The sequence below is a fragment of the Panthera leo genome, chromosome B4 (assembly GCF_018350215.1).
Source record: "Panthera leo isolate Ple1 chromosome B4, P.leo_Ple1_pat1.1, whole genome shotgun sequence".
NCBI classification, from domain to species: domain Eukaryota; kingdom Metazoa; phylum Chordata; class Mammalia; order Carnivora; family Felidae; genus Panthera; species Panthera leo.
The window spans coordinates 35,402,773-35,427,509 of NC_056685.1; the positions used below are offsets into that span (position 1 = coordinate 35,402,773).

A 24,737-nucleotide genomic window follows, 5' to 3' on the forward strand; every position below is an offset into this window, starting at 1 on the left:
AAATATAAGCTTTAATTTTTTTCCAAAGCTCCAGTTGAAATATACCTGGGCATAGTCATAATAAGTAATAGCAGTAAGAAAGCCAAATTTTCAAACAAAGATAGGTCAAATGCATTTTGTGAAATGTTTTCTCTTCCACTATTCTGTCATTAATTGGTTGATTATTGATTCTCTAGACTATTGAGAAAGCAGTGACCTGAGTAATAGATTACCAAGGGCAGAGACTACATCTTAATATTTTGTGTTCTGTGGTACCAAATAAGCACAGAAAATGAACAGATCTAGATAAGAAATAGACACAATGTACTTAATGTAATTCCCAAATCATTTATATGAATTCTAGATTTGTTATTAGGGATATATGTCTGATGTTTTTGTCCAGCTTTGAAGATACTCTGCTTGGGGTGATTGAGAAACGGCCACAATGTTGCCCAACTTTACTGAATTCCTCACTGTTGGCCATTTCATGGTAAAGATTGAAAATCCTACCTCTCAAGCTAATGTAGAGCAGTAACAGAAGCTGAACTGTGTGGTTCACCCTTGCTGTGGCCAAGGATGCAAAGTCTGGTTTTTGAAGCTCTCTCCTAGACTTCAGGCCACGTGGAGGAGGAAAAGGTCTTACATCTTAACAAATTTGAAGACCTCAAGACTTTATCAACTGTTTTTTTAACCTTGGAATCAGTTCAGGCAATTATTACAAAACCAATTTGAAAGGTTAAAAGTGAACTCTGTGTAAATTTATTACGAAGAAAATGAAAGTCACATTATCTGCCCACAGATAATTGAGAGTTATTTTTCCATTCTAAGGTATTTACTGGTGTATTGATCCTCAAATAGTAGTTCTTAACCTTCTTTGAGTCACAAATTCCTTTGAGGATCTGATGATCCTCCCTGCCCTCGCAACATTTTTCTTCCTCCCTGCCCTCGCAACATTTTTTAATTGCCTGCCATGTGCCAGGCATTGTTGGAGGGGGGGGCGGTTATGCTTTGTACTTCTTACCTTCAAAAATGTCTTCTTTGCATATAGACACATCATTTTGCATACAACTTCAGGGATTTTATTGAACCCCTAAAGCCCTCTAGAGTCAAGAAAGATCTTTAAAGTAATTATATGGCTAAAAATACTTGACATTCTACCAGAATCTTAGTATTTGCAGGAATAAGAAGAGAATGTTCTATTAAGGATCTGTCCAGTGATACAAGATCCTTAAAGTAAACTCATTCAAATCATATGCAGTATGGAATGGGAGACAAGGAATTTGACATTTCATATGCAATTAGACTAGGTAACTGATATAGTCTTGCTCTTTTACTGTACATGAGAGGAGTGGTTGGTTGCACTAGGTAACCAAGAATTCTTTCTACCAGCTCGAAGTCTGGGCTTCTTAGTGAGAAAGAAAGAAGGCCACCAAAATTTAAACCTTACAGTGTGGTCGCTGAATCTTACTCTGTGTCTGTCAGCCTCCTTTACCATTCTAACTGAGAAATTGACCTATTTATTATGCACCATTGCTCAGAAAGCTAGTGTGTTTTAATATATGGTTAAGGGTTGTACATCTGCTGTGACTTGAGTGATGAAACCTGTCACTCTGACCTTAACCCAGAATCACTCTTTTCTTCTGTCAATGCTCAGTCCGTGGTGAAAGGAAAAGATCTAAACTCTAGAGGAGACTATTAATCTAAAGAATTCACATCCTATCAGTTAAAGAAGGATCTGAAAAGCCTCACATAAAGCAAAATTTCACCTTTGAGCCATGTAGTATGTCTAGGTTTCATGGTTTTTTTTGGTTTTTTTGGTTTTTTTTTACTGTGTTGAGTTGTGATACTTGCTAGCTCCTTGAAACACACACACAAGGTGGGGAAACAATACTTCTCTTCACCCTGACCACCCAGTTTATGCAGCCTCCAGATTTCCATTATTACCAGAGGACTCAGTGGATATAGGACAGTCACATGAATTTAATGGGGAGCTGTGTATATGCATCTCTAAACTTATTTGACTTAACAATCTGGCACAGTTAGATAAAGAACCCATGTAGCAAAGCTGATACACAGATACTATGTGAGTGAAATTAAAGTGAAGTCACTTTTATTTTATCCTGAACCAAAAAACACTTTTAGGATTCTCAACTTTACCAAAGAAACATCTGCATAGTGATGCTATTTGGATTCATACACTACACTTGTGGCTTGGAGACAGACTGTATTTTATATTTTGTTTTTCAGAGCCCAGTTTGGCACAAGAGAAGTCTAAATCTTGGCAGAAAAAAACTGGATTCCAAAACACTTTCGGAAATGCTTAATGTGTGAAGCATCTTTTAGTTTCCCTACCCTAACACAGTGCTTTGCACATAGTCAGTGCTCATTATGGCTGCACTGAGTGCTCATATCTGTTCTTCTTTAGAGTCTTTCTTTTCTATTATTGACTTTTGTCCAAAAACCACTTAGAAAATAGTTTCAAATAATCAATTTGAAAGTATTGGATTAATATACTTCTTAACCCACAGAAGGAAAAGTTAGAATTTTTCATGTTCTTAGGGGTTTTGGAGAAATAAAACGATTTTAGCCAAGAATTTGTGTTAAAATTATCCTGTATACAGCCTTAGAGATCTAATTTAATTTAAGTAGGACCAAAACATGATTCAATGTTTATAACATAAAGTGCTTTGGGAAAAGTGGTATCTCCTATATCCATAATTATAGATTGAGGTCAAATTGGAAAAAGTACAGAAACTCTGGCTTATTTTTCTTCAATCAAGAAGTAGCATTTGGGGGCGCCTGGGTGGCACAGTCGGTTAAGCGGCCAACTTCAGCTCAGGTCCTGATCTCACTGTTTGTGGGTTCAAGCTGTCTGTATTGACAGCTCAGAGCCTGGAGCCTGCTTCACATTCTGTGTCTCCCTCTCTCTTTCTCTGCCCTTCCCCTGCTCATGCTATCTCTCTCTCTCTCTCTCTCTCTCTCTCTCTCTCTCTCTCTCAAAAATAAACATTAAAAATTTAAAAAAAAATTTTAAAGAAGTAGCATTTGGCTCCTTTCTAGGCCACTGCTATATGGAATCTTAGAAGTTTTTCATTGATCATATATTTAATAGTTAGGATATTTTCAGCAAAACTATTCCTGTAATTATCAAACACTTGGTTAAATAATCTGAGTCAAATATGACGAAGTCTGCTTTTCATTGGAACAAGCTTTGACATGTAGAAACACTCTTTTATGTTTAGGTTAAACATATTTTTCATAAACTATAATTGTATGCGATAAGACTTATTTTGCTACGTTGAGATTCAAGATAAATGCATGTGATTTTGCAGATTAATTGCATTCTTTGAGCTCTTAGTTGCCAGGGCCTGACAGGTATTCAGTCAGGAAGACTGGCATATGGTAGAATTGTCATAATAATAAATACACATGAAATGAGTACATTAGTGCCTACAAAGTGCTGGGGCAATAGAAATATACAATCTGAGGGAGTTCAACCCCAGTGACAAAATCCCATCAAGATGGCTAATGCTGAAGGTTACCAAATGTGTGAAACTAAATTCTGGTTAGAAGGAGAAATGTTAAGCAATGTTAGCAGAATTCCCATGCTATGTAATCCCTGGTAGAAGTTGTTATCATTGAATACAGAGGATCTAGCACATCTAATCTGTGATGTGTAATTAGCCCAGAATAGTGATAACTATTAATATTAGCAATACAAGGAATATTGATAGTATAAGATCTTGTAGTCTGATTTCAGTTCAACTCAGCAAATATTTATTGACTGTCTACCCCATGCTAGTCTTATGCTGGGTGTATTAACAATGTCCTACCTTCCAGGAATTCATAGTCTAGTGGAGCAAACAGTTGTGTAAATACTTAATTATGACATGTGCTCTTTTTTTTCTTTTTTTGGTTCAAGGGTGTACAAAAAACTATGGGAGCAACAAAGAAGTTGAGATTATTTATCCCTAAAGGAATGAGAAAAACTCATAGTTCTGAAGACAACTATTAGCTCAGAGAGGGGGAAAGACACTTTAGGGAACCCATGTTTGTTATTTGTGGTCTAGGAGATTTTGAAATTAATCCACAGGATTATGAACAAAAAGAAGATGTAGGGGCACCTAGGTGGCTCAGTTGGTTAAGTGTCCAAGTCTTGATTTCAGCTCAGTTCATGATCTTGCAGTTGGTGAAATCGAGCGCCACATCGGGCTCTGTGGCTGTCCGTGTGGAGCCTGCTTAGGGTATTCTCTCCCTCTCTCTCTGTCCCTTCCCTGCTTATACATGCACACATGAGTTCTCTCTCTCTCTCTCTCTTTCTCTCTCTCTCAAAATAAATAAAATTAAAATATATATATATATATATATATATATATATATATATATATATATAAATTTAAATGGCCAAAAAGCAGAATAAGTAATTCTTATTTATTATTACCGATAACTTTTCCTGCTTCCTAATTTTTTTAATGTTTATTTACTTTGTTAAATCTCAGATTAAAGGAACTTTCCCCTGAAATAAATAAAATTAGGAAATTAGTATGTCATGAAAAAGATTCCATCTGGCCTTTCATGAACTTGAGGCTAGTAGCAGACCTAAAGTTTCTCATTTGGATAACGACCTCTGTGGAGATTAGGGAGGCCTAATGACATAACATGCATTTGTTTTAAATAAAAACCTTTTAAAAGATAAATCCATCCTTTTCTTTTGAAGTAATAAATGCTAGTGTATGGTTGGAGATACATATTAACTTAATCCAAATTACTATAATGCTTTAGTTGAGAGATTGTTTTTGTGGTTGTTGTTTCTGACATTAACTTTACAATGAAGATAATTTATTTAGAAAAAAGAATTGTTTTTACTTCACAATATTTATTTAGGTTTTCTACTGTTTCTCACAAAATGTTCATGAGTATTAGTCACCCATAAAATAGAAACTGCTTCTCATCTACTGTGAACCTTCCAGTATTTTGATATCATGGAATCACTGATTTGTGAGGTGCAGTAAAGCTATGTCATATGAAAAGAACCAGACCGGGGGGCCAAAGATAACACCGCTATGTAGACTCTCCGTGGCCAGTGAAGATTTTGTTTTACAAGATTGTGTCCGTGTTTGGTCAGTAGAGCTAAGGCAGAAGGTGAATGAAAGAACACTGCTCTAAAGGCATTAAAGAACATTATGAAGGAAAACATTTTTAGTGCAAAGCCTTCCAAATGGGGTAGAGGTACAGAGTCAGCGTAGAACAGCCAAACAGAGCTTGCGTTTCCCATATGTGGCTGCCAGAACATGGGCAGTATGATTGCTGTCCTAGCATTCACTGCCATAAAAATACTGCCAATACTAGAAATGTCAGATTCCTCTTTGTTTCCTCCCTCTCCCTTCCTTCCTTCTACCCTCATTTCTCCCTCCCTCCCATCTTTCCTTTTTTCCTTTTTGAGAGTCCATATCAAACTTGTTTTTAAAAAAGGCTAATTCCCATCTCTTAAAACCAAGCCTACACCTCAAACATAAAAATTGTTTCAATCTTTATTTACTTCATTTGTAAGGTGGGGGGAGGAGCATATTTTAGAGAAAACAGATTGAACCAGTAAAAATGACATTGACTAAGTCATTTTGCCTTGTTAGACCACACATTCCTCATTAGTGAAATAGGTTGTTGAACTGCATACTTCTTAGCTGCCTTCCAGCTCTAAAACTTCATGATTCTAACTTCTGATTTTTTAACTACCGGTGATCTTTCAAGGGGTAGGAGCTGGGTGTACAGACTTACCACCAAATACCAGTGACAAGTCATCGTCAACGTGGCCAATCTTACAGAAAGATTCAAGAAACATGATATTTGAGCAAAGTCTCAAAAACAAGTGTTTACATCAATTAGATGTTGGTCCTTACATTGGGGTTATTATTCCACTCATTTGGAAAAGACTTGGTGAAAGGAATGGGGTTTGAAGGAATTTTCAATTTTGGTTTATTCTTAACTGCGCAGAAGAGATTTATGTAATTTACACTGCCACATTTCCATAGCTTTCCTAGTTAAAAAAGAGAATTTAAATGCCTTCTTTGCTGCATTCTAAGAAGCATATATCCTTTTGCTTTTGAATGAAATTATTAAAGAGGGAGAGAGAATGGGGCGCTTGGTGGCTCAATTGGTTAAGTGTCCAACTTCAGCTTAAGTCATGATTTCACGACTTGCGGGTTCCAGCCCTGCATTGGGCTCTGTGCTGACAGCTCGGAGCCTGGAGCCTGCTTCAGTTTTTGCATCTCCCTCTCTCTCTCTGCCCCTCCCCTGCTTGCGTGCTCTCTCTCTCTCTCTCTCTCTCTCTCTCTCTCAAAAATTAACATTAAAAAAAAATTAAGGAGAGAAAGAGAAGAGAGCATTACCAAATCAGATATCCTTCTCATGCCTATTTAAACTTTACCTATGTAATTATGAATTATCTACTTCCTAACTATATGGCAATATGCCTTATATTTTGAAGTTGCACAAATATTAGCATGAATCCTTATTAGACAACTGCACACTACCATTCATGATTTGGAGTTGAAAGATATTTAGGGTAAAACATGGGGCAAATGATATATGGCTTAAAAGAACATCCTATATAGAAATACTTCTTAGGAACATAAGCCAGATGAGGTAAATCCCCAAAGAACATCCAGAATGAACTAATGCTCCAGGCTAATACGAATCCAAGAGTGCATTTAAGGACCTTTGATATTGCCTCTAATGACCTCTTAACTACCCTCTTAAATTTTTATCAGCTTTCAATTTTTCTGCTGAAGAAATTTAAAAAGAAGAAAATACCATTATCAGATATAATCAGCTTGCTCTCTTTGTCATCTGTGTGTACCTACATATTCAGACATGAAATCTAATGGGGGAATTTTTACTTTCCTTAATCTTGCATGCAGAATTAAAAAGAAAGTGGAAGATCGTTGCTTAAATAGATAGGTGAAGGCAATATTACATTGCCTGTTGCTTCAAACACTGTTTTTTTTCAATTGAAATTTTCCAAAGCATAAGATAGACCAGGACAGTACAGTTTTCAGCAAAAGTTCACAACTGTGCTATTGAAAGTCCTGCATTAAATACGAAGAGGATTGCCAAAAAGATGAGTTGTTACATCACACATTCTAGATGTCATTAGAATATTTTAGAGTAAACTTCAACGTGTTCTTTCTAGCCTGTACTCCACTTTTGGGTTACTTACCTCCAGGAGGGATGTAGAAACAGTTGAGTTGAGCTTCATGCACCAAAGTGCCCTTAAACTTCACCTCTGACTCGGCAGAAGGGTGCCTGGGAAGCGGCTGGTATGCAGGCACAGCAGGCTGAACAAAGGCTCGAAGCATGGTGGATGTCCAGATGTGGACTAATAGGTCAGTTTTTTAAAACAAATCTCCTCATGAGCTTTTCTCCTTGTAATTTCTTAAAGCCCAGAAGTCATTCCCATTTCATTGTTCTACAAGTTTACACCGCTGTATCACCTCGCAAATTTAGGTCCCGGTGATTCCTTTTTAAGTGTTAGAATTCGAGAAACCACACCTTCTTTTTTGGTTCTTTTCAACCTATTTTTTTCTGTCTTGCCTGCTGTACTCACTGCCTACATATGGATGGGCCTCTCCCCCAGTGGCTGTACAAGAAAACTGGGATTGAAATGTGAAGTTAATGGTTTCTGTCAGCCTGTCAGCTCATCACCTCCCTGAGGCATGTTGATCTCTGGTTTTTATATATCAGCACGAGCTGCTTTGATATAGCCTCTTGTGTGGAAGAGTGATAGTTTTGTCCAGGGGTTGGGAGACCTTGGGCCTAAGAGGCAGAAAACTTCAGTTGGAATGTGCACGCTCATGTAACTGTTGGCCCTTTCCTGGTGGAATGCAACTCAAGTTGCGAAACTATTTTAAGGAGAAAAAAACTTAGGTCCAGTTCTACATTTTATCTCAGTGTTACCCTTCAGTAGCCGGGACTGTTAGTCGGTCTGGTTTTTTCTCCACCGACTAGTTAAATTTTATGTTCAAACTAAGTATTAACTGGGATGAAAAGTGCTATTTCAAAATGATCCCATTTTAATTTTGAAGTCCCGTTGTTTTAGAGATAAATGGTCAAGTCCTAAAGAAACCTCCACCATGTCTTAAATAGTCATTACAGACCTGATCTTCCCTTCATTCTGCTTTGGCATCTGAAAGATGTTTTCATAGCATTTTTCCTTCCTAAATCTACATTTCAGTTACCTCATGGTAATGACATTGTCAGACTGCTTTTCTGTTTGTATCAACAGTTTCCTTGGCATCTAACTCTTATGAAAACCTAATCCTTATGTCAAATGCCACAAATGTGTAACATCAAACAAAAAAAATGACACTCAAAACATTTCTACTAATACATTCTACAGATGAGACACAAATGGCTCGTTTTCCTCTGCCAGTGGGCCTGGAGTTTCTTAGTTGTGCTGTGTTTTTCTCCCCTGCTACCACCTTTCTCTTTTGATAGTTTTGGGAAACCCAGTCTCCAAGAAAAGAAAGGTTTCACTGTAACCAAAAAATAGACCAGGCTCCTAGTTTTATAACTACAATTAAAACTGCCACAACACACAAATGTATTCAGATTTATTGTCGTTGAATGTCAGTGACCTAATGCACTTTTGCTTACAAGGACACAAGGCTCAATGGGTGAGTGTATAGGAATCTGTGTAGGCAATCAGAATAGGACATTAGTGTGGATGGATTTGCAAAGAACCTTGAGTGAAAAGCTTTAAGATACACATTTAATGATCTTGAGATGAAAGAATTTCTTTTCAGTATTGAGGCTGTCTCAGCACATAAGCTTCAGAATTCAGATGTTCTTTTTTCAAAAGATTATCAATGTACTAAAGAGAAATATGTGTATGTATTTCTAGGAGGATAAAATGGTCCTGTTCAGGAAAATGCTGGAGGGTTTTTCCATTTTTTTTTTTTCCTCTTCACATGTAGGTAAGATAAAGATTCCTGGCACACTAATCATATAAAAAGTTTAAAACCTCATTGCCACCTTATGGCGAGTCAGTAATTCAGATTTATAGGGTTCCTTTTAAAAAATATATCTGTTTAAAATAGCACTAAAGAGACATTTCCTGAAGCTTTGTATCTGAATCATTACTGACAAGAAGCAGAAATCCCACACTGAGGCACTGGTCAGACAGGTGGGGAAAAGAAGTTGTTAAAATATCAGCTGTTTTAATGACCAAATAATATGTATATAATTAAATGTTTTGAACGTTTAAATTTTTAAAGTTTTTCCTTTAAAAAAATATTTTGTTGGGGCGCCTGGGTGGCTCAGTCGGTTAAGCGGCCGACTTCGGCTCAGGTCACGATCTCGCGGTCCATGAGTTCGAGCCCCGCATCGGGCTCTGTGCTGACAGCTCAGAGCCTGGAACCCGCTTCAGATTCTGTGTCTCCCTCTCTCTCGGCCCCTCCCCTGTTCATGCTCTGTCTCTCTCTGTCTCAAAAATAAATAAACGTTAAAAAAAATTTTTTTTTAAATATTTTGTTATTTTTCATTGCTCTATCGTAACATTGCTGCTATTTTCAATGAAGATTATTTAAATGTATCTGTAGTTAATGCATCATTTATATGATTAATACCACCAAATCCTTAACTAGATCTTTATAAATGTACTTTGGAACTGTTTAGCCTTTGCTATAAAAATGATGTAAATGGGCACATACTAAAGTATACAGTTTATTTGAAAATTGTTAGATGAATCCATAGCAGCTACAACTTACTACATTTTTCTTTCATTCCTAAATGAGTAAGACATAGTCACATCTCATCTTTCAACAGTTGTAAGTTTTCTGTACATTCTGAAGGCAGAGATTTGTTATTGAATTTTATTTTTTTCTGTACTCTTTCTTAACTTACAGCTTACAAAGCCAGTTTTTCAGTTAACATATTCCTGAGAGAAGGAGAGAGGTTTCTAGGCCTAATTTGTGCATCAGGTTTCTGAATACTTAAAGATGAAATACATATATAAATGTGCAGATGGAGTCTAGAAACAATGATGCTTCAAAGCCAGGAGTTTAGTCTTCAGCCTGTATTCATTCATTTAAGAAGCATTTGCCAGATGCCCATTATGTTCAGGTACTATATTGTTAAGGGCAACATACTTTATTGGGGGTATATATATGTGTCTGTGTATGCATAAGACCACTACAGATTTCTCTGTGGCCTTAGAAAATTCGAGTACTAGGTTTTCAAGCTTAAACTCCAGTGATTGGTTTCATTTATTTGTAAGTGTGTATTTTCTTCAAGATGGAAAGGGAATTTCTTTCCCTTTTGTAGTTTTGAAGGTGCTCATAATTTGTTTGATGTGTTTTTTGCAGTGTCCATTTATGGAATTTGGTTTTATGATAAGGAAGAATGCCAAAGAATTGCAGAGCTTATGAAAAAGTAGGTACTGAAAGGCTAAGTATTTTTCAGGACATGATGATTTTGTTTGTGTTTCCCAGTATGACTGCACTATACTCTTAACAGAATATCTCTCTCACAGCAATCCTTTCCACAGTGGTTAGGAAAACATTTACTACTACTTAGATGAAAAACAGACATATTTTTACATTTTCACTAGATAAGATCCCTCAGTAGGTAGAACAGTTCACCTCATTTTTTTTTTTGCATGTGTGAAATATCGATGATATGAATTGTTCCAGATGGCAGTTTTCTTCAATATTTTACTCATTTGCAAATTAGCAGTTTTTTTCTTTGAAAAGCTATTAGTATAGCTGTCAGTAAAAAGAACACTCTGAGCCATTTTAAAGGCCACTACACATTCTCTAAGATCTTCCATTTCCTTCCTGCCCTAAACTCTTTCCTTTAACTGCATACCCATGGTTATGGGAGGTCAGAATTTCCTCACATCTCAAATGCTGTTGAGTACGTAGACTTTATTTTCAATCTTGTTGGAAATATCTGGGTTAATATTAGTTTAGTGATCAGTAGACAGTCTTTTTTTTTTTGTAGCTAGTCTCTTTTTCTTTTAATCTCTTGATACGTTGTGGTTTGTCCCATCTGCATTTTGGGAAATTTAAATCACTGTCTGACTTTCCCACTCTTGGCTCCCCTGACTGCCTTGAAAGGAAGGCCCAGGTAAGCATGCTGTCTATTCTGTGATTGGTTCTTGAGCCCCGACGCTGCTCACTGGGAGGCAGTTCTTTCCCTGCTTTATGGGGATGGTTTAAAGCCTCAGAATGAACTAAATTTCCTACACATGCCATATCGCAGCCAGTGACTGGACTTCGCCAAACACACAGTATGGCTGCTGCCCGCATGGATTTGACAAAGCATCTCCATCTGTAAAAGAACCATTTTCCAATTTTAAATCCTGAGGCAAGGAAATGACTTAAAAGTGACCCCCCAAAACGAAATGTGGGGAACACTTTTTTATAAATAGATTTCTGAAAATCTAGCTTGTGATAGCTAATTGTAGGTAACCAGCTCAAGTTGCAGATGGTGATTAAGTGTGCTCAAACTGGTATTTACCACCATAACAACTAGTTCCTAACACATTCATGTTATTGTAAACTGTGCAATGGATAATAATAGCAGGATTTTATATAGATTAAAAAATACCCTGTGGCTCAGCCAAGAGGCCATGTTAAAATTGTTAGCATTCTGCAGTAATTACTTAACAGCTGGGGCAGGAAATTGATTGTTGACTAGCAATAAGCAGCTGATATGTGTGGATTCCGAGCCCTTCCTCAGTTAGAATTAAATCTCCCAGTAAATTCTCAGATCTCTTTTACCATAAATGACATGGCAGTTGTAAAAATTTGAGCTGAAAGTCAAAGCACACAAAAGGAAAAGTATTTTTCTCAGTGTCACCTAGCACCACATAGGAGCAATCTGGTCTCCCTTCTGTATTGTTTTCAGGAAAACAGAAGACACTCTACATTGCTCCATTTGTTTGTTTGTTTGTTTGTTGTAATGCCCCTCTTCTAGAGTGGAATCTTCATAGTTCATAAACTGCCAGAGGACTACAGGATTTGAGTTGCTGGAATCAATTTTGCTTTGACTTCAAGGCATATTGAAACAAGGAGGGGGGGTGGAAATCTCGATATGCCATGCCGTTTGCTCAGTGTTTGAGAACTCTAAATTGGGTTTCCTCAGCAATTAATGAGTCCTGTCAAATGCTCTAAATGAGGAGTCAGCAAACTTTTTCTGAAAAACAAAACAAAACAAAAAAACAAGTATTTTAGGCTTTGTAAAGCCATAGTTATCTGTCACATCTGCTCAACTCGGCAGTTACTGTGGGAGGCAGCTAAGTGATACAGTAGCAGTGTGTCTGTTTGTAACTTTACAAAAGTAGGTGGTGGGCCAGATTTGGCCTGCAGGACATAGTTTGCCCACCCCTACTCTGGATTCATTTATGTACTCACTGTACTCAGGACCTCCACTCTTATTTTTCTTCTTTCAATTCCTAAGCAGTCTTACTTCTATGACTATAGCAAGACAAAAACAACTGGGTGAGAATTGGATGGTTTTAAAAGCCATTTATGTTGAGTTCGTTTTTCTTCTGTGGATTCTCCCCTCTGTTTTTCTAGCCTAACTCAGTATGAACAGTTGAAAGCCCATCAGGGAGCTGGAGCAGGAAACTCCCCGATGATCCTCAATTCAGGAGAGGGCAAGGAAGTAGATATCTTGCGAATGCTCACCAAGGCCAAAGATGAATACACCAAGGTGAGTTTTTGTCTTCCCTTGTGAAACATACTTAAATCCTACAGTGGTAATATGCTTGTTGGGAAAGGCTTAGCGCTATTCCTTCCACCAAACAAAATTGTATGACAAGTTAAGTCTTTATTTGCTTTCAGCAGGATAAAGAAGACTTGTTTGTTTTAAGTGGATTAAAAGGTAGCCTAAGAAATCAGCAGGCTTCATATATACAAATAGTACCCAATCAGAAGGTTTACTAGAAGACCCCATTTACAGTAGCAACTATTAATATAACATTCTTTGGAATAAAGGTAACAAGGAAAGGGCAAAACCTGTATGAAGGCATAAAAATAGACTTGACCAAATGGAAATATATGTCCTGATCTTGGATAAGAAGATGAAACTTAAAGCTTTCACTTCTGTTTAGTCTGTAAATTTAAGATGATTCCTAAACAAATAAAGACTGGTTTATTTTCTTCTTTTCTGGAGCCAGACATGTTGATTGTAAAGTTCATCAAGAAATATACAGGAAGAAAAGCAGCAGAAACTCTGACAAAGAAGGGCACTACTGGGAGAGAAGGGGCAGCAAACTCTGAATATTAAGGCATTAACACCTAAGCACATAAAACACTATGGTCTTGATGGTATCGATGCATAAACAGCCAGAGAGACCAATGGGACAGGTGAGAAAGTCCAAAATGACCCCCCATTAGGATGTCATTTAGGATGAAGATAAAGATGAAAATCTCAAATCAACTATTTGAGTGGATATTTAAATAAATGAAATGGGAACAAATGGTAGCCATTTGGAAAAATACAAAATTGGATTTGTCCCTTATACCAGGATAAATTCCAAATTATTAGAAATTTAAATGTAAAAAAAACCATTCAAGTACCAGAGAAAAATTTGTATGGATTTCTTTGTAATCTGGAAAGGGAAAATCTTCCTAACTATATCTTAAAACCCAAAAGCAATTCATTCAGCTATATAAAAATCAAAAAATAAATGTTTTGCCTGGTTTTAAAAAGTGGAAAGATATATAAAACTGAGAAACATTTATATTTAAGCAACAGGAAGAGGGTTAATTTCCCTATTTTATACACTGCTCTTATAAAAATTGAGAAGTAAAAGATTGACACTCTCTAGAAACATAGGAAAAAAGAAAATTAGGGAAAAATGATAATTAAAACCTAGGATTTGGAAACCAGCTGAAATAATGTACATAACTGAATATCATATTGTGATATAATTACTTAGAAAAGAAATTAAAGTGACTTCAGAGCCCCATATTTGGACCCTTAGTACATTATATCTAAAGGACATAAGGACCCTTAGAGCATTATATTTGAAGGACAAAAAGAACTGCAAAGAAATTGTAAACTTCATTCAGTGGTTTTATTGTTAATAATAATATTGGCATTGTAATTTTTTTAGCTGTCATGGATATAATAAATGAGTATGTTTATGTGCTCAGAACAAAACCTTTCGTATGAGAGAAAAATATTAAGTTAAAGTCATATAATGTTAAATTTTAAGTAGAAGTGTGAGAATTAGTTCATATTTGGTTTCTTAAATATGTAGTTACTAACTTCTACCCTGAAGAGACCTAGAGATAAGTGACAACCCAGTAGCAATAAGCACCCTTGGCCCCAAGATTTTTGTTTCTAAATACTGTTCCCTCCTAAAAGGTATCAGCGCTCTTTGAAGAAATTCCCAATTCCTATATCCCATGTCTGGGATAGGAAAATCAAACAATAGGGTTATGTGAAAGGGGCACAGAAGTCAACGTGAAGGGACCGCTAACCAAAACATCAAATTCTAACATCAATAAGAATGACTACAATGGATTGAAACACATTGCATATATATAATCTGTGAGTTCGTGGTGATGAGAGAGCAAGCAGACTAAAAATATAAAACAAAACAAAAAATAATTGTTGGCTATTCTTGGAGGTATTAGGACACCAAGTCGTTCCTCTGATAATTGGTAGTTTATGGGAAGGAATTAAGCATTTACCCTGCCTGCCCAGCAGGGACCAATTTTCAGAGTAACCTCATAATCCTGGTTTAGGAGGGAAAGTTCTCAACCAAGAATTCCAGCTATTAAATGTAGATGAAGTGATAGAACTTAAAATCACCATAGTAAAATAAGTGATTCAAGCAATTGTCATTAGTAATGTTAATATTATGAGAAAGTTTGATGGAAACTTGACCATGGAAGGATCAATCTGCCACCATCTGAATCCACTGATCAGTGCCTTTAAAAGTCAGATAACCAGACATCACATGCCTCCTAATGTGATATAATGTGAAACAGAAACATGTAGCACCACTTCGAAATGTTCTTACATGTCATTAGATCCTGAATCTAAGTCTTGAGCTTTCTTAAACTTTATAGTTTACAGAAAATGAAAGGGAAGAGGGGGAAAGGGCAGGTAGAAAACAACTTCAATGACACAACAAGGAAGCTCAGAAAAATCCTGAGGGGAGGGTACATAGTAAAGGACAACGGACTGAATTTCTTTAGCATGCCTTTGACTTGATGGTTGACCTTCTCTTGATTGTTGGACTGTGAGCTACTTGAGTACTAAGAACATCCTTCATTTATCTTCAGAACCTTCAGAGCTCCCAGCACATAGGTGCTAAATAAATGATTGTTGAGGGAATGAATACAAATGAATATGAATCTGAATTAACCACAGTTTCATTATCCTTCGATTGGAGGGCCTGGACAGAGGATGCTTTAAAATGCCAGATTCAGTCAGTAACAACTATTTCTGTATTAGTTTTGTGTTTTGCTTAATTCTTTAACAGCCATTGAAAGATATCCTAATGACTTGGCAACTGTCAACTCATTATACTTTACTAATTGCACTATGTTAGGCACACCAAAGATTAATCTTAAAAGGTGACATTTTTGCCCTCTGGGAACTTAGGTTCTGTGAGGACAGCTTAACGATGGCCAATAAATAATGAATGCAAATATTGAACAAAAATTATTTTCTTTCTTCTCCCTCCCTCCTCTCAATACACACACACATATGCATACACACACATACATACATTCACATACGCAAACACATATATTGTGTTATTTTTCTTTTATGATGTTTTGACATCTTAAAAGTCTTCTGGTTGGGGACAGAATCCTCCTCCTTGGGCTAGCCCATTCTTAGAACTAGCAAAGGGCCCAGTCAGAGGATGCCTTTGACATGCACACTAACCAGTCTAGAGCCATCCCTCCTGGATCTGGCCCCAGCACCCCAGGAGGTAATATTCCTCTGCCTTAATCATTTCAGAACCAGGTTAGGCTACTAGGGACCACCCTGTAGTGTAGAACATACTGCAGTTATCCAAACTAGCCAGTCCTAAAGTGCAGAAACCCCAGCAGAGGCTCTAGTCTTGGCTTTCCCTTTGCTCCCACTTTCTGCTCCCTGCCCACCCTGAGGCTGCCCCATGTGGCCCTGCGGGGCGTCCTGTGCCTCCTGTTTCTAGGACCTTTGAGTGTAATTTTGTTTCCTGAGCCTCTCCAGTGTCTCCTCTTATAGCTGCACCTGACTGTCTCATCAAAGGACACAGAACACACACACAGAAACACTCACACGTGGTTTTGGAGATGTCATGTAGGCTATCACTTTATACCGTACCTACAACTTGCAGTGTTTCCCCTCACTTTGTTTGCCCTTCAGAATCTACATATCCTTCAAAGCCCAGTTAAAATTCCACTTTTACATGGAATTTTCCCAGATCTCTTCATTCAAATTAATTATTCTTTCTACTGAACTCAGCAGTCTGTTACTATTTAGAACTTATTTTGTTCTTCCTCGTTTGTTACCTTTAAGTCAACTTCTACCACTATAAACTTGTTGAGGTCACGGGTGCCTGGGTGGCTCAGTCGGTTGAGCATCCGACTTCGGCTCAGGTCATGATCTCACGGATTGTGAGTTCGAGCCCCACGTTGGTCTCTGTGTTGACAGCTCAGAGCCTGGAGCCTGCTTCGGATTCTGTGTCCCTCTCTTGCTCTACCCCTCCCCCACTCATGCTTGCTCTCTCTCTCTCTCTCTCTCTCTCAAGAATAAATTGAAAAAAACATTAAAAAAATAAAAAATAAAAATAATAAACTTGTTGAGGTCAAAACAGTGTTCTATTCATCATTATGCCCCCATATTGGTTGTTATAGTGTTGACGTGAGGTGCAGATGTTTAATCAGCATATAGACTTGCTTTTCTCTAAACCCAAATACATGTTATATGCATAATGTTAATTGCTCCAACTGTGTGATAAGCAGAAGAAATTATTCCTTCTGTCATTAACAGCCAGTGATGTAACCCAGGAGCACCTGAATCATCACATTACTTCTCTGGTCTAAATTCTTCCTGGTTTCTCGTTGCCTAGTATATGAACCTTTGGACTCTCCAAGGATTACATAACATAGCCCCAGTTTATTCTTCTAATCTCACTACCTTCTACTCCACCACCCCCCACAAATATTTGAAACTCCTACCAAACAGAGTAACAGTGTCACTTCCTGCAAGTGTCTTCATGCCTTCTTCCCATGCTGTCCCCTCTCCTTCTTTACCTGCCAACGTATGATTAGCCCTTCATGGCCCATTTCAAATGGTCTTTGTCCATCCTGTTATTTCTGATCTACACAACCTGATGTATATGCTCCTCTGTGAACTTCCGTTGCATTGTGTAAACCTGCTTTATATTTGCCTGTGTTTGTGTTACCTCCTCTCCCACACACAGACATTTCAGAACATGTGGAGATCATGAGTAAAATGGCTGTGAGGTACAGGAAAGGGGGAACACAGAAAGAGGCAAAAGAGAAAGAAAACAAGATTTCCCTCGGACTTCTCATGTGAGGAAGTGCCTCTCCCATCACCAGGAGTATTCAGGAAGAAACCACATGATGACATACCAGGATACTAGAAAAGAATCTCACTTCTCTGGGTAGGGATTCAACTCAGTGATTTCTGGGATGCTGCCCAACTTTAAAATTACTCAATTCTTGAAAATCCCAAAAATTAAGAGGAGGAAAACTTTTGAGCTAGAGGTACATGATATTGGTAAAGTGAAGCCTACTGACATCAGATGCAATTACTTACATGAAGTTAATAAAATAATTTAAAAACCTTATTTTGGCCAATATTTTATGTTTTTTCCCCTAAGCAACAACTTTCTGTGAATCTGCTGTAAAGTAGCATGATGTTAATTTGAGCTTCATCTCTTTTTACCTCCTATTAGACTTCTAGCTGATATGCAAATGAGCAATACAGTAAAACCACCAACGCTCAGTAAGAAAAAGAACCAGGGCCAGAAAGGATCCTTGGCTGCATAGTTAAGTTCTGAGTGTGCAGAAATGGACTATGTTGTGTTTTGTGGTTTAAGGCAAGAATTAATAAGTCTCTTTTAATATACTGTGATTTATTTATAAAATTAAAGAAATTACTAAGTGTCGTTTGATGTTCAATGAGGAAAGTCAAAAAAGTAGAAAAGGGAAATAAAAAATATCCATAATCCTATAACCCCAAGATGTCTACTTTTAACGCTTTCAGTATATTTTCTTCCAGGCTTTTCTCTTGGCATGGGTACATATGTTTGTGTGTTTCTGTGTGAGAAAATGAGATCATGTGACATAGTTTTTAAGGCTTTAAAGAAGTGCCTCAGGATCTCTATGGAGAATCCATTATGCACTTTTTCCAGCTCTGTGTTTTTTTCCAAGTATCATAGAGTTATTTGGGTCGAGAGAAGCATAGAAAATTAAACAGCTGGAAAATGAGCTACGAACTATTGAGGCAGATGATGTTTAATTCTGAGCAATTTGATAAAGAACAATTTTTACATGAAAGCAAGGCTTCAGTGATGGATAGATAGTGACACAGAAGACAGCTTATAGCAGTTTTACTTAGAAAGGCTATCTGGGGCTTATGCATAGCAAGAAACAGCAGCTTCTCGGCCCATGCAGATATGTGTATAGCAAAGGTGGGGGGAAAATCTGTTTTTCTTTGTTTGAATTCAAGGTCCCTGAACAGAGAGGATGAAAAAGTACAGACACAGTCATTCATTGAAAGTAATCTGAGTGTCCTCTTTCTTTTACATAGCAAGCAGAAGTTCTAGGCTTCCATGCTAACATTTTGTAAGTGACTCTATCTCAGGCTGTATTCTTGTCTTGTGTTGGTTATTGCCTTGGAAAGCCAGGCCAGTTGGTCCATGCAGCCACCAGCATTCACCTAAGAATTAGAAATAACATTTTTTGACTCAAAGGGATTTCACCTCCCAATCAATCTAGTGCCAAATACCCAAATTATTGATAGGATTCTTGGAAGAAAATAAGTCCTATGTACAATTAATTTTACAAACACAAGTGAACATGGTGGTAATTGACCCCATACTCTTACATCCTTGAATTAGAAAATACAACCCAATAACTGTAAAACACCTTAGATTCTTGAGGAATAAGAGTGTCTTTATAGCTCATTCCATGTCAGGGACAGTGTGAGATATTTTCTGGCCTGAGGCCTTGACAGTTGAAACTAGCAATGCTATGGAGAATATAGAATAGAAGGTATGGTTTTATATTCAGTTATATTTGGTGTTTCAACAAGGTAGATACTGACAGCATTGCTGTTTTCTTGGTGTTATAAATCCTACTGTGTTAGCAATTGCATGGTTGGTTAGATTAATGTATGATAATGATTCAGTATTTGAAATGATGAGTCTTGTCTCTTGTCTCTTTCTCTGTGAAATTCTAATTTGTAGTGAGTGGCTCAGAACACTCAGATTTGAATTATTCTGTTTATGTAAAACGTCATTTATTAAATAAAGATGATGTTAGCAGTTTTTAAGTCAATGGTTTGAATCAGCTTTACTTTTTGGTTTGTAGACCGAAAAGTTTAGTTACTTTGATAATGCAACTCCCCAGTTTTAAGTCAACTGCTAGTGGGTGAATAAACCATACAGTTATCCAGACATGGCATTTAAAGAATTGTTTCTGGGGCACCTGGATGACTCAGTCAGTTAAGCGTCTGACTTCAGCTCAGGTCATGATCTCACAGTTTGTGGGTTCAAGCCCCGCATAGGGCTCTGTGCTCCCAGTGCAGAGCCTGTAGCCTGCTTGGGATTCTGTGTCTCCCTCTGTCTCTGCCCCTCTCTGGCTCACACTCTATCTCTTTCTCTCTCTCTCTCTCTCACTCAAAAATAAATAAACATTAAAAAATTTAAAAATAATAAATCATTGTTTCTATCACTGTTTTCATTGAAAAGCATTAGACTCTCCATTTCTTTTTTTTCCACAAGTAAAAATCTTTATTATACCATGTTGAAAAGTGTGAAATAATGTAAACAAACAACAATAAGCATATGGTTAAGTAAGTGATACTCTCTCCATTTCTTTTGACAGAGAGCAAGTGAGTGTGTCCACATACTTGCATGAGCGGGGGAGGGGTGGGGGGGGGGAGGGGGGGGAATCTTAAGCAGGCTCCATACTCAGTGCAAAACGTGACTTGGGGCTCAGTCTCACAATGGTGAGATCATGACCTGAGCTGAAATCAAGAGCCGGATGCTCAACCAACTGAGATACCCAGGTGCTCCTAGACTCTGTATCTTTAAACTATTGCTTCTTAAGCATATCCATAGCCTTTCAAGCATCTAGGTATCTCAGAGTCTCTGGGTCTTGCAGACTGACACTGTTGGTAATATTTTTAGGGCATTGAAATTGTACAACAAAGAAAAATTAAATTTGAATTTGACTTATACTCAAATATAGTTCATATCAGAGGAGATAAAGTAATTTTCCTTTTTGCACAAAAATTTATCAAAAAATAGCTACCAATTAGATAAAATAAAGAGCAACAAGTTATGTACTTTTAAAAAGATTAAAGCTTCTTTTTCACCAAAAATAAGGTTCTTTTTTCCATTTCAGTGTAAAACCTGTTCTGAGCCAAAACAGATAACCAGTTCATCTGCTATCTATGACAACCCCAATCTCATCAAACCAATTCCAGTGAAGCCTAGTGAAAACCAGCAACAGCGCATACCTCGGCCCAGCCAGGTACAAGTCCTGTGCTTTTCATTTGCCATGTCTCTCTAGAATTCTTAAAGAACTTTGACCCAGAGTATAGTCAAGGGAGAGCCTGGTACTATTCAAGGGTGCTTCAAGGTAAACCCAAGAAAGAGATTTCAAATTCAAGATTTTTAAAAAATTACTATTAATGTATTCTTCCTAGAAGCAGGTTGAAATTTTTAATTTTGGCATTTACCATAATCTGTGCTCATCTCTTGTGGACTTGAACTCCTTAGATAATATATTTTTTAAAAAACAGCAAACTCGTAACATTGTCAGAGCTGACAGGAATACTACCTGGCAGGCCTGTGTTCTTCTGAGGTAGGTGGTTGGCTTCCCAAGGCTACTGAGGGAAGGACACCAAGGCAACAAGTCAGTTAAACATTTCTGAGCACTTCCACCATACTGGGTGTGGCGCTGGGCACTGAGTGTACAGAAATGGATTCCTGTTCTGAGGAGGGGCATACAATTCCCCTGTAGACCTGATGATTTGTCATGGCATTTGCATCTAAATATATAAATATGATGGCATATTTTGTACATATATTTTTCAGAATAGTGCAGCATTAACAAAATTGCTAATCTGGAAGTCCCATTATTGATTACAAATGTGACGTGGCTATTTCTGTTTCCTATGGTTATTCCTCATTAAAGGTTTGGTATTTTTTTTTTTGTTTGTTTTTAAGGAATTCATTTAAATCAATTTTGAAAATGAATATAGAGCCAAAAGACATAAAGACTGTCTAAATGAAAGGCTCATGTTGATTTTTTTTAAAAATAAGTCTTTTCTAATTATGTTTTAGCTTTCTTTTATTTTTGTTTGCCTTCCATGGAAATTTTTTTTAATAGAGAAACTGGAATAGGTTGACTTTAGAATGAAGCTCATGTTTTCTTAGTCCAACAACACAGGAAGCAGCAGAAGGAGCAGGAGGTGATACAGAGCAGGAAGGAGGTAGCTTTGTGACTGATCGGGCCAGGGCACATAGTATGTATGCACATGATGATTGTTTTAAAGCTACTGGTATATAGTTGAAAGGGTCAAGTTAGATTAGATGACTTAGATTTCTTTCCAGTCCTAAATTTATAATTCTACAAAAATCCTCACATTCCTGTGCATTCTCAGCATCTTCTTGTACTCTGCAGGGTTAGGCGGACTTCCTGTTGAAGAGATTATTTCCCTTTTAGTATATGTTTGTACCATACTGGTCCCCTGTCTGTGAACCCCAAGCCCATCAAGGACCTATTTTATCAACAGATGCTAGAATATGACCATTATCTCAGGGGTGGTAGAGAAGAATACTGAAAATTTTTGACCTTAAAAGGAGGTCTTAAATTTGTAAAATTTACTATAATTATAGTTTTTTCATCCCTTCTAATTGATCCTGTGTAAATAGAATAAATCATCAGTGAGGTTAGTTATGTTTCATAGCCCCCCTATATAACCAAATTGTCTATAGAACCATTTTCAGACATTTTTATTTTTTCCAGACCTTAGACCCTGAACCACAACACTTGTCCTTGACAGCTCTCTTTGGGAAGCAGGACAAATCTACATGTCAAGAAACTGTGGGGTCCCCACAGACCATCCGCCACCAGCAGCAGCAGCAGCAGCAGCAGCAGCAGGAGAAACTTCCGGTCAGGCAGGGGGTTGTACGCTCTCTCTCCTATGAGGAACCCAGAAGACACTCACCCCCCCTCGAGAAACAGCTCTGTCCAGCCATTCAGAAACTCATGGTCAGGAGTACAGACCTCCATCCATTGTCAGAGCTGCCTGAAAACCGGCCCTGTAAAAATGGCAATACCTGTTCTGCTGGGGAGGTTTTTCTGGGACCTGTCCAGCCAGGGTCTCCCCATAGCATTGGGACTTCCTGTCATGTACAGAGTGCTTCCAGAACTCAGAACCTGTTGGAGAAGCTTCAGAGCACCCCAAGGTCAGCGAACAAGTATGAGCCTAGTATACCAGCACCTGCTGGCTCAGCTGCCCCAAACCTCAGCAGCACTCTCCCCGCTGCCACCCCTGGTGCTCCAGTAAGGGGACTGGTGCAGGCACAGGTGGGGTATTTCAATGGCTCCCTTCCACCTCAGACACCAGGACATCAGGCTCACGGAAAAGAGCAGTCAACACACCCGAGACCGACACTCCCCCTCTCTGGCAATCAGATGAGCAGCTCTGGAGTGATCTCCCCTCAAGAGTTACTGAAAAAGCTTCAGATTGTACAGCAGGAGCAGCAGTTGCACGCATCTAACCGGCCGGCTTTGGCAGCAAAGTTCCCCGTGGTAACCCAGAGCTCTAGGACAGGGAAGACCTTGGAGTCCTGGATAGACAAGACACCCAGCACAGAAAAGCAGACTCCTCTTTTTCAGGTGCGTGTCTACAGGGGTGGGGGCGTGGGGGCGGTATTGCTGCACTGCAGTGAAGCTTGACATCAGCCTCTGTGCTCTAGGGACATTTCTGTGCAGAGCAGGGCGCCGAGCGCCATATCTGTGCATCTGATTATCACCATAACTTTCTGCCTGGAGAGAGCATCCTTTCTTTGCTTAGCCATCTGGGGGCTTCCCGCCTTTTAGAGATACTTTATTTGTACAGTTAAATCTTCACAGTGTCATAAGGCCTGACACAAGCACGTGAACACGGGAAACAACACGGATGTGCCGAGAACCCCCTAATCTTGGACCATGGATACTTACTGTCTGCTCTGAAATACTGTGAGATGCCAAACATTCGACCTTTTCTGATTATTTTAAAATCATTACTGTTTATCCATGTATTCACTAAATACTTTGAGCACTTACTACGTGCCGGGCACCATGCTTCCTGTGGGTACATACCTGCAGGTGTGTGACAAGTGACAAGGCATGCAGACTCACCACCTCAGAGGTGCAGGCTGGTTTTATTTCTGTCGCTGGTATAGCTTAATGAAGATTGAGAGAGGAGTGAGTATGCCATCTAACTACACACACACACACACACACACACACACACACACACACAAAGTGCCAGACAGGAGGAAATACTTTCAGAAATACTCTGTCCTTTGAGGAAGGCAGTTCTAAGTTTATCAGTAACTTGGAGTGGTGAGAAAACCACAGCTGTTTCATCACCTATGAGTAACATCTGGAGACCTCTGATTTTTTTTTTTTTTTCCCATTTGGATTGGTACAAATTCAGTGAAAAGGCATTGGGTTTAAAAGTTACGACATTTCTTGGCGTTCCTGGGTGGCTCAGTCAGTTAGGCATCCGACTTTCGGCTCAAGTCATGATCTCACAGTTTGTGAGTTCAAGCCCCACATCGGGCTCTGTGCTGACAGCTCAGAGCCTACAGCCTGCTTCAGATTCTGTGTCTCCCTCTCTCTCTCTGCCTCTCCCCCACTCATGCTCTGTCTCCTTCTCTCAAAAATAAATAAACTTTAAAAAAGAAAATTAAAAAAAATAAAAAAGTTAGGACATTCTCTCTGTTCATTAACAGATGTCAGCATTGGTCTTTTTGTCCTGCTTACAGGACCGTAGCTTACAACGGTTCCTCAAAAGTCCTTCACCTTTTTGAAAACAAAGATCACAGTCACATAGCATAAGTCTTTGTATACATGAGTCAAAGTGTTGTTGATTATTTATGACAATCTCAAAGAAACGATTGTTACCCACCCCCCTCCTCATTTCAGTGCAATAGTGTCCCTTTCTTTGATACCTGCTTCTCTTGGTGGTTTAGATGGGACGCTAGAAAAGTTGGGGTTAATAGTTTGACATCAACTTCAGTGGGCACAATTCTCATTTCTCTTCAGTGCCCACGTGCGTGGAGAGCTGATCACGACAGTGTGCATCCGTCAGCCTGCACTGCATTCTCCTTAAGGGTGCCGGGACCTGCACTGTGGGTGGCATCTGTTCTAGCTCCTCTCCTCGCGATGGCAGATAGGGACAGTTAAAGAAAACAAACAACCTGCCTTCCTCCAGGCTTCTTTCTGCCCAAAAAGATACTGAGGGAGTATAAAAATCACAGCAGCTTCTAG

The 24,737-nt window shown here is 38.4% G+C and overlaps 1 protein-coding gene across 1 annotated transcript in view; it reads left to right on the forward strand.

The window, feature by feature from the left end:
• DCP1B (decapping mRNA 1B) overlaps positions 1-24,737 on the forward strand; it is a 58,607-nt gene that overhangs the window by 30,210 nt on the left and 3,660 nt on the right. The window contains exons 4-7 of the mRNA XM_042945419.1: positions 10,341-10,407; positions 12,558-12,693; positions 20,592-20,720; positions 22,221-23,096. Of these exons, the coding sequence (XP_042801353.1) occupies positions 10,341-10,407; positions 12,558-12,693; positions 20,592-20,720; positions 22,221-23,096 (1,208 nt within the window). The remainder of the gene's footprint in view (positions 1-10,340; positions 10,408-12,557; positions 12,694-20,591; positions 20,721-22,220; positions 23,097-24,737) is intronic.